Below are 10,877 nucleotides of genomic sequence, written 5' to 3' on the forward strand. Positions count from 1 at the left end.
GTTACCTATTCTGTCTTGCAAATAGTTGTTGCTACTTGCTACTACGTACGATGGGAGCTTCCATCTTTAATCTGAAGACACTTAAACGTACGCGCCATCTCGTGGCAACTTTCATAACGATCCCAACGAACATTCCTTTGAGAAGGTTCCTGATACCATCCCTGTGCCTTCCACTGTTTCGGCGTGTATGTGAACACATTTGGGACTAACAGGGTTTACTAAAATCCCACCACTCCACCACAGAGTCACCACAGTAGACGTTAGATGAGCGCTGTCGCTCCACGGCACTTGTCATTATTACAATACAATGAGGGCATAGTTCCATGGCTGTCTTGTTGTAATATATTGTGCATTCAGTCCTGTTAATATAGGTACTTGCACCCTCCCCTGCCAATCAGCATATCTGTAAGCTGTTAACAAATACCAACCTTTTCAGGGATTCATATCCAATGCTTATAGTAGCAAACAAGGTTGACTTGGATCATCTACGGTCCGTCACAGAAGAACAAGGGAAGGAGTTGGCAGCACAGCTCAAAGTATGTACATCTAATATCACAACCTGTTTGGTAACTGTTGATTGCTTCATTCTCCCTACTTGGGTTGCTGTGATTCATTGTTCTCTTTTTAGAAATAAATGCTATAAGTGTAGTGGTGGAAGGTAATTATATGCATTTGCAATAAGAATAAGATATCATAGGCAGTATGATTTAACATGGCATTTTAATATAACTATAATAACAACAGAGGATACAAGGATTCATGGTACTAATTTAATGGTAAGTATTAGTATATATTGTTAATAGATGTACATATACAGTATGTTGTATTTATGGTAAAAGACTCTTAAAATAGTTTACCTTGTATTTAGGTACCTTATATAGAGACCAGTGCCAAAGATCCGCCCCTCAATGTAGATGCAGCTTTTAGTGAAGTGGTCAGAATCATAAGGTGAGTAAATATTATGATAAAAAAGAACATTTAGTGAAATGTTCATGTTAACCATTTTAAAACTTTAAAATTTATGTTCATGCAAGTATAAGTAGTTCGTGATTGTCATGAGTAGGTGGCAAATTTCCATTTATAAGTTTTTTTAAAACGTCTGTGGTAAGTGTATATTGGATTAATTTGTTCCCTTCTGTGAATTGACATTCTTCTTTTAGAACTCAACCTCCCGAAACAGAGAATAAGAAGCGTAGAGGCCGACGACATCATAAATGTACTATATTGTAACAGTGGTGCAAAATTAGCATGTATTGGATATCATTTGTTATCTTAATCATGATAGCCATTAGATATAACCAAGAGCCCATCAATATATAGTGCATACAGTGGGAAAATATGAAAACCATGTCAGAGTTTAATGTGATACTAGTAGAGTAAAACAATAACAGAATTCGACAAGGGTATACAACCTAAATAGTTTTTATAATTTCATATGGACTAGTGGTTGGTCTTAATTTCTCCAGCTGTAAATGGCAGTTATTACATTGATAATAACTTGTCAAATTTCCATAGGTAATGTAAAGAAATATCTTTGAAATTAAGACAGTGTTTTCATATTTTATCATTATATGCTCTAGATAATTTATTAGGTCTAGATATAACTGTATTTTTACATTGCGTGAAATTATTGAGAATTCTTATTTTGTTTTCTGTGTAAGCATTGGCACTAGATTTGGTAATGCTTGACCAGTGATCTCAGCTCAAGCACATTGCAAAAGCTCATGTGTTCAGTGTTAATGTGATGTGAAATTGTTGATTGCTTAGACATGGTTACACTGCATCTGCACCCTCAGGGCTAATGTGACCTTCACCTTTACTACCCGAATTAATGGCGCAATTTTAGCATCTCTGAGTGTTCCACTTTTTTGAAGTGAGGTTTAATGAAATTTACAAAAAAACGTGTGTTCTACTAGTTTGTGAATTGGTTTTATCATAATTTGCGTGGCAGAGTATAATATTGAGAGCAGTGCCACTGATGTTGGATGCAATTGGTTCTTTTAAGAACCTGGACTATCAGAATAAAAAATACAGAGCTATGAAACATTCATTCTGTAGACACACTACTCATAGTCATAATAAAGCCTGCCATGCAATATTCAAAAGGCTAGCTAGCCTAGGCTAAAGTATAGGAAATTATTTTATGTATTATTTGCAGATAAAAAAATGGGAGAGCTCCCAAAGTAACATTTTTGTCCTTTTTTGCCATATTTTGACAGTGTTTCCCTACTCCTGTCCTAGTTTTTATAACAATCACTGTCCTACTTTTATACTACTTCCTCACCTTGGTAATTTAGAAAAACTGCAATTCATATTGCTGTTTGTATGCGACATCAGTGGTGAATGTCACATGAGGTCCAATTGCACATCATTATCTATCTATCTTGTTTTCTTCAAACTTGATGACGTCTATTGATGGGAGCCATATTCACGTTGAAAATTGTTTAATATAATGGGTTTCTTGTGAATTGAGAGTAAGATTGATGCGTTAAAAAATCAGCATTTATCACAAAATCATTTAAAATGGTATATTCCCGCATATAAAAAATCTCTGTGTGAAGTGCAACTAAAGTGATAACGACTGAATCTAGGGAGTTTATATGTACTTTTTATGAAATGTTTAGTTTTAATTGCCTTCATATAAATTCTTCTTATATAGTAGTGTTTGTATATATCCAGTTGTAAGTTTTGAAAATATTCAGAATGTCATGGCCCGTCATCAGTCGTCATGCACACAGCTGTAAATCAAAGGTAGATGTTTACTGGCGCTCATAGGCTCTATGTCCCCCAGGGTACTGCCGGAACGTACCCTGGGTACAGTCCGGTATACCGGAACGTACCCTGGTAACTATCTGATATGGTTAGGGTTAGGGAGTAGGCGTAGGCGACTCCCTAGACTCGTTAGTGGAGTAGGCGAGGTACGGTCCGGCATATTAGATACTACCAGGGTACGTTCCGGTATACCGCACCGTACCCAGGGTACGTTCCGGCAGTACCCTGGGGGACATAGACCCTCTCAGCTTTACTGGCATATCTACATGTGATGTCAGTAAGTTGATATCAGCCTAGACACCCTAGTCATTGCTAAATCTAAGTCATATTTTCGTGAATCTCTGAAATATTCATTGCTGGGAAGACTTCGTCATAATTTTTATTTATCTTTGGAACAGGCTTGGCTTGATCCCAGTCATATTCATAATCTCTGCACTACAGTAAATTCGCATATTATGTTATAATTGGATATGTTGTTTATCATTGTGTATGCATGTGCACGTGTAACGGATGAGAATATGAGCCATTTTAATCATATTTGATACCCTTCATATCGTGTGGGCAATGCTTAATTGCTGTAGATATACAAATTTAGATCATAGGAATGCATATATGTTGGTTGAATTAAAGAGATACCTACCAGATGTATTGGATTTCACCAAATACGAGCTGGTAAATATTGAAGGTTATCTACAGCTCATATTGAGCAAATGTATTTGCCATCTTGGAAGACCAAATTTTTCCCCTCCTAATGGCGATTTACATTACCTTAGCATTACATTTATTTTCTGTTAACGTTGATTTTTCATGCTACTGAAACTTTAGTGTTGGATGCATAAATGTGTTTAGTTATGTCGAATATATGAATTTCCATGGATCTATCTTTGAGATTTAATATTCCGATGACTGATGTAGTGGTGATTGCCAAATTTTACTGAATTGTGTATTTCAATGATTGACTTGTATATCTCTGTGCATTTATTTCCATATACATATAATATGGGGCATGGGCAATCACAGACTTGCTTCTGCTGTGTTAGCTTATCACAACTGTAGACTGTAGTCAATAAAAATTTATCTGATGCTCTGCTTGTATCTCTGCCCATCGGTAAGCAAATGAACAAGCTGCCATTAAAGATGTTGTGTCACCTTGTTAAAGGTAACGAAACTTCAGTGTAATTACCTATAAACACAGAAGAAATGCATCTGTTTAAAGTTTGTATTAGAATTTGTTTATACCTTAAGTTGAAATGGTCAGCTATTATTTGGGCATATCTATACTCTTGATTTTGATGACAATTCTATAGTGTCTTGTCATACTTCCATAAGGCGATGCTTATAACAACTGAAGCGGTTTGTGTCCTGATCCCCAAGTATTGTTGTAACGTAAAGATTAGTGTCCCAGTAAGTTCCCAGTGTTTGTACCCAGAGTGACAGATCCTTTTAGCTAAAAGAGTAAACTAGACAGCATTTATTGCTGGTTCTTATGAGTGACAAGCTGGTTAGATTGCCAATTCTTTCTCATCTCTCTAGTCATTCCTTGTTATGCATTTACAACAATAGTAAAAGAGGCATGTTGAGTTTATATGAAATGATATCTACTCGATACGCGCACTTCCGAGAGGCAGCCAAACTCACTGGTGTTGCAAAGACGCACATAATGAAAAAGGAATTATTGCAAGTTATATGATGCACAAACATGATTGCTCTTTAAATTCGAATTAGGCTTCGTTTCAAGTGTATCCCTTCATAAACATTCGATGACGTGTTTATATGATGTGAATTTTACCGACAGTGAGTTGCCCGGGGTGAGTTTTTGCTGTATGTGAACTGTCATTTATTCGTACATATTGAAAATTTGAAAGCAATAGGGTAGGAATACGTGCAGACTTTGAATGGATTTTCTGAAACATTTTTAATTATTACTTCAGTGCGTAGCATTATTTAAGTGCGTTATAGATATGTGAAACGTAAAATAAACAAGATTTTTTACGACAAAGATACTAGTCTTCTAAATTGCCTTTATAACTCGTGTAATTGTGAGAATTACATACAAGTGTACAAACCATAAATTCTGTAGATGATTAAGATAATCATGCTGTTACCTGTCACACAGCGTGCAAATATACGTTGTGATTCAAGTCTCAAGTCTCGCATACAAATCAGCACCGTGTAAATAATGTTCGCAAGTATCACTTGGTCATTGCCAATCACTATTATCCATAAAAATAGTACATTTTGTTCGTACAGAAATAATAATGTATAAATATGGAATGAGAAGAAGGTAACAGTTTAACACACTTTAGATGGTAACAAATATTGAGTATTAAAAATGAAGCAGGCTTTACACGAAACTTCTTTAGAAGTTTAAAAAAATATATTGGTCATGTAATTACGGTTTAATGTCTTTGATCTCGTAACAGTTCAATAATGCGAACATAGTTCACATCAGGAATCTATCAATATAGTCTATTGATAGACTCCTGATCACATCTAAACAAACACAAAGCTGTGACAAATGGTAAGCTGCCTGGGCTAGAAATCATAACTGAAAATAAAAAACAACAACAATACTATTCATATTTACCCAAGCAGCTGCTGTTTACATTCTACAAGGATGATATATCAGCTCTGCAGCACTTACATGACGATCTACATGTAAAAGTACTGTTTTTGTCTCAAAGCAGAATATTACAATCGTAGCACAATCGTACTATATAGTAGTATAAAAACCTTATCAGAAAAACAAAAAGCAATATTTTAGAAACTCCCAAGTACCAAATTATTTTCATATGTCAAATTTACTACTATCACATATGCCATCAAAGTAGAAAATAACTTGGCTTTGGGGTGTCCTCATTCGAATATATGTATCTGTTCTACATGTAATGCCATTCCCAACTTTCCACCAATTGCTATAGGCCACTATTTTATCGAAAAGAAATCTGCTTAAATATTTCATTTTCACTGCACATACATTCTAAGAATTTTGCATTCCATTCATTGATTTTTTTACAATTCGTCTTTTTCCTTTAGTGAAATGGTGGCCTCTTTCTCAATAAATTTCACGAGTCCTTTAAAATCCCGTTTTCCAGTATATTTAATTGGTGCTTTCTTATTATTTGCTGGAGCAAAGTATATTGTTGGATAACCAGTCACATCATAAATGGCAGTTGGAAAGTCATTGGCTGTTGCATCTAGTTTTGCTATTGTAATAGAGGTTTTGTTTTTTAGTTTTTTGCCAAGTTTGTTAAATTCAGGTTCTAAGGCTTTACAGTGTCCACACCAGGGAGCATAAAACTCAATTAATACGTCTTTATGATTATCACCAACAATCTCATCGAAGTTTTTGCCAACTACAATCTTGACTGGGCCATCGTTGCGTTTGGGTACTGGTTGCGATTTGACATGAGCTGTGAGCTTATCTGAAAAGAATGTAAAAAAATATCTGTATGAGAAATGACACTATGCAGTATTGAGACAGAATACCCTTTGTGTATTAACAAAGTATTTAGATTACAGTCAATCAAACACCCATTAAAAATGAACTTATCAGCCTATTAGTAAGGATAAGAGTTTCATGTGTCTGACCAACTTGTAACCCTCAAGCACTCTGTAACCCTCAAGCACTCTAGGTAGAATATACCCAACCTACCATTGTGAAACTTCTCCACAAACTCCCTAAACACATCTTCTTCGAAATCCTCTTCAGGATCTAGGACATATCTTTTGCCACTCTGATCCCAACAAGCAGCATTAACATCCTGTCCACTGTCTTCTAACCCTATAAAAACAATAGAACATTAAATAATAATTGTCCTTTGTCTGTGTTCCCCCCACCCCTCAATCTCTTCACCTAACCCATCCTACAACTTACAATTGTGAGGAACACTGTAGAGGGGAGCATGGGTGTTAGCTTATCAGCTATATATTTAGGACTTACCACCAGGCACGCCATATAGCTATGAAACTGTGCTCTAATGTGTCACACACCCACACACACACACCTAAATCCTTCAGCTCATCTTTGAATTCGTCCTCATCAGAGATGGCAAATGTAATGTCTCTAAAGTCATTTGCCACCTGTAGAACCTTTCCTCTCCAGAATTGGGTATCTGCAATATCCAAGACAAACGGTAAGCTGGGAAATCGTGAATAAAACGATCCATCTTTGCTGAACAAATTACGTACTGGCAATATAACCATGCAATTGAAAGAACTGTATAGGGACTATCACAGCATAAACAAAAGTACAGAGTTTAAGAGTTTAACTAATCATTTTTACAACAAAATGAATGAAACAAACCATCTCGATAATCGAATCCAAAGTCGACTGTAAAATAGACAACACAAAGTGGTCGTCTCTTGTTGTAGCGCCTTTGCTCCATTTCCTTGTTTCGATGGCCGACTAATGGTAAATTAAAACGTTCATAAAAACTAGCTATGTTCTCAGGTACTGCATCGTTCTGAAGAAAATAACATAACATGGTTAATAGTTAAACAGTTTCACTTCAACCAATTTTCTTTTTATACTTTACACTATTATCACATGCTATGATGTGGTTCCAACGTCAACTGCATAGTTTCAGGCTGAACTACTAGCAACCACCAACACTTGACCACAACATCATACAACACTCAACACTACACTACACAACACAATAATACAAACACAAAACCAACCTAAAAGAATCATATGTGTCTGGTACTCATGGTCCACATACAAACTTGCAACCACTGGCACGTTCAATCATAGTTTCCTCTAGCAATGAGATGCCTACCTCTCTGAATACATGCCTATGCGGTTCATAGCTTGAATGCATGTGTTCTGGGTAAAACAGAACAATTGTTTCAGGCTCTGCCTTATAATGTTGTGCCACCTCATGATTAAATGTGTGTCCAAACCTGTAGTCATCTCTCAGATCATTTCCTGGCAAATGCATAAGAGGTACCAAAGTAGTAAACAACAAGACAGCACTTCGAATATCGATAGCATTAAATATTACACCACTATTATCGTGAAGTAATACTAAATGTGAATAAAAGGACCAATGTAAAAATAACTTCTTTGTTAACCTTGTGTCAGCTATATTTTCATTGCATCTCCATAAGATAATTTGTTAGACCCAACTCCCCATAAAGCTAGATAGCCCTACGTTTCCAACATGAATTTTTTTTATTAAACATTCTTACCTGCTTCCAAGTAGGTTGTAAACAGATGTTCTGAAGGCCCAGAGAAGAAGCCAATTATGGTGATGTCATCATGTAGCATGTACTCATGAACATCTTTAGTTGTGTTCAATAGGTGTGAAGAAAAGCCCGCTTGTGCAGCCATATAGTACACCATGTCTACAACAAATTTTACAGGATTTAGATCACAAAGACTTATTGACACAAATCTGTCATGCACTACGACACACATAAAATTACATTGGCTCGTTAGAAACAGATTAACAGCACTTCTTCAACCTATTACCATTGTCATAGACATATGCACTAGCTACAGATAACATCCCAGTCTAGGTAAGTTTACGATATGTTTCAAGTACGACGGGTTTTTGGAATATGATCTTATCAGACCTTTTGCTGTGCGTGGTCCCTTGTAGTCATGTGGCTTTCCCTTCCTAAAGATTTTGAGAGTTGGGTAACCAGTAACTTCGTATTCTATCCCGATATCTTCCTCTACTGTTGTATCAACTTTTGCAAATGGAATAGGCGGATCATGTTGGTCCTTCAGCACTTGTGCTGCAACTTCATACTCTGGTGCCAGTTTCTTACAGTGTCCACACCTTCAACAGTACATAATTACAATATAATATTTCAAATTATCATGTTACCTACTGCACATTATCTAGGAATATGATTTTAAATCATTGAAAACAGTATTGTGTGTTGTGTTGTGTTGTGTATTATATATCGTAGTTTTATTTAAATTATAAAAGAATTTTCAAGTCAGAGTCACACAGAATTCTGATTGTATCAAATCAAAGAGTCTGACAATAAAGCAGGAAAACATTTGACACCAGACACACTTTCATTACACCAGCATTACCATCCCAAGCGACCACATCACTTGTTTGTGAAACACCTAGCCACACCTACCATGGAGCATAGAATTCTACTAGAATGATGTCAGCTTCTGTAACAACTTGGGTGAAGTTTTCACTGGTAAGCACCAAGACTGCTGATACAGGAGCGGTCCAATTAGGATCAGATCTCTCCTTCATCCATTTAACAATGCCTGGAAATAAAGATTGCTTATATATTTACAAAATGTAAACTAGTAAAACTTTCGGGCAAATTGGTTATGCATTTTATAAAACATTTTATTAATATACACTTATACACCACTAACTGGTGAATCCATGTTTACTTTTGGCAATCGCTGTTGACAATATATAATATAGGTGTTGAAATGGTGAGAGTACTCTACAATCATTCTCTGTATAAGGTAGAGTGTTAGTAAACTATAACAACATACCGTCTGCTTTACGGTCACCCGTGTAATCAATCGCTTCTCCATTTTTAAAGAATTTTAAAGTTGGGTATCCAGTTACTTCATACTTCTTGGCAAGCTCTTCTTCAACTGTCCCATCGACTTTTGCTAGAGGAATTGGTGGTGTGTTTGCCTTGAGCCTTGCTGCAGCTTTTTCATATTCTGGAGCTAACTGTTTGCAGTGACCACACCTACAATGTATAGTCATACGCATATAACTGAATAATAATAACATTAAAACTCGAACTTGAATTTTGTTAATGCAAGCATATAATACCAGAAGTATATATGCATTCCTTATCAATATGAATCATGTCGATCTGATGATACTGAAGTGTGTATCAATCAAAGCACTGAGTGCCCATTTACTGCGGAGATTAAATTTGCAGTCAAGCCGAATGCATATCAACTATCTAAGCCCTAACAACCTTGAATATTTTTATGCACATTACATTTTTTGCTCTGAATTAGTGATAATGTTATAAAACAGGTTTGACTTTTCCTTCTCATAAGGCAAGATTGTCCAACAAAATGGCAGCTGTGCATAGGTGATGTCACATTAGAATGCAAGCTGTTAATCTTTAGGCACAAATTAACAGCGTTTTAGGGTACATGCCCATGGATATCCATGAAATAAATTAAGTCTGCTAATTAATGCATGAACGCACACACGCATGCACGCACGCATACACGCATACACGCATGCACGCACACACGCATATATACAATGTATACAATGGTACATACATATTATATATATGTTCATGCTACTGAATGCTACTATATACTATATATGCACCAGACCACAACATTACTCTGCACAGACATATATGTCTCTATATGTAGAGTCAGGTACACCATGTTGAAGAAGTAACTATAACAAGTGTTCCTTAATTATATGTATAATACAAATTAATATATACAATACCAAGGAGCATAGAATTCCACCAGTATAGCATCCTTTGACATGACCACATCATTAAAGTTTTCATTGTTTACAACAAGAACGTCACTTTCTTCAGGAACAGTAGGATCTCCAAGTTCAACTGAAAAAAGTATGCTATAATTATTAATCTTGCAAAAGAAAGCTGCCTTAACAGGGTCGTAACCTGAGCATTAATTGGAGGTGTACACAACACGATCGGGTCTCGTCTTCATATGCGACCTTCACACCACCGTGTCTTAAAAACCCCTGCTGAAAGGAAGGGGGATATTCCAATATACACAAACACTATATGGGGCACTTGCCCCCAGACCAATGTGGATACACTACTAATACATGGCAGAGCCAGAGACTATAACAATGTCGAACTTCCCACGGCCAACTGTTGTCACCATAGAAATTACATACATATACGTATTCAAATGTTGTACGTTTGTTCAAATTGTTGCAGATGAGCATTTGGACGGCATTTGCAGGAAATCGTCGGCAATAATAGGTGAAAGATAGTATAGAAATATTATAAGACTTTGGTAGTAAATAGATTTTGTATTTATTTAGCATTATATTTTATTGAAACGCTCCAAGTGCCGCTCATAGGGTCTATGTCCCCCAGGGTACTGCCGGAACGTATCCTGGGTACGGTCCAGTATACCGGAACGTACCCTG

The 10,877-nt window shown here is 36.3% G+C and overlaps 2 protein-coding genes across 2 annotated transcripts in view; one reads left to right on the forward strand and one right to left on the reverse strand.

Moving 5' to 3' along the window:
- The window catches only part of LOC106809203 (ras-related protein M-Ras-like), a 5,828-nt gene extending 2,977 nt beyond the window's left edge, over positions 1-2,851 (forward strand). Inside the window, exons 3-5 of the mRNA XM_014812199.1 lie at positions 437-536; positions 869-948; positions 1,161-2,851. Coding sequence (XP_014667685.1) covers positions 437-536; positions 869-948; positions 1,161-1,230 — 250 coding nt within the window. The 3' untranslated portion in view covers positions 1,231-2,851. The remainder of the gene's footprint in view (positions 1-436; positions 537-868; positions 949-1,160) is intronic.
- Positions 2,852-4,659: 1,808 nt separating this feature from the next.
- On the reverse strand, positions 4,660-10,314 carry LOC106809199 (protein disulfide-isomerase A4-like; the record flags this gene model as incomplete). Its single annotated transcript, XM_014812195.1, is given in 10 exon segments — positions 4,660-6,197; positions 6,428-6,556; positions 6,780-6,887; positions 7,079-7,238; positions 7,554-7,702; positions 7,966-8,121; positions 8,353-8,561; positions 8,875-9,013; positions 9,254-9,459; positions 10,197-10,314. Coding segments are annotated over 10 exon segments (1,710 nt in total). The 3' UTR covers positions 4,660-5,784.
- Between the last annotated feature and the right edge of the window lie 563 nt (positions 10,315-10,877).

Source organism: Priapulus caudatus, unplaced genomic scaffold, assembly GCF_000485595.1.
Source record: "Priapulus caudatus unplaced genomic scaffold, Priapulus_caudatus-5.0.1 Scaffold336, whole genome shotgun sequence".
In the NCBI taxonomy this organism is placed as follows: Eukaryota; Metazoa; Priapulida; class Priapulimorpha; order Priapulimorphida; family Priapulidae; genus Priapulus; species Priapulus caudatus.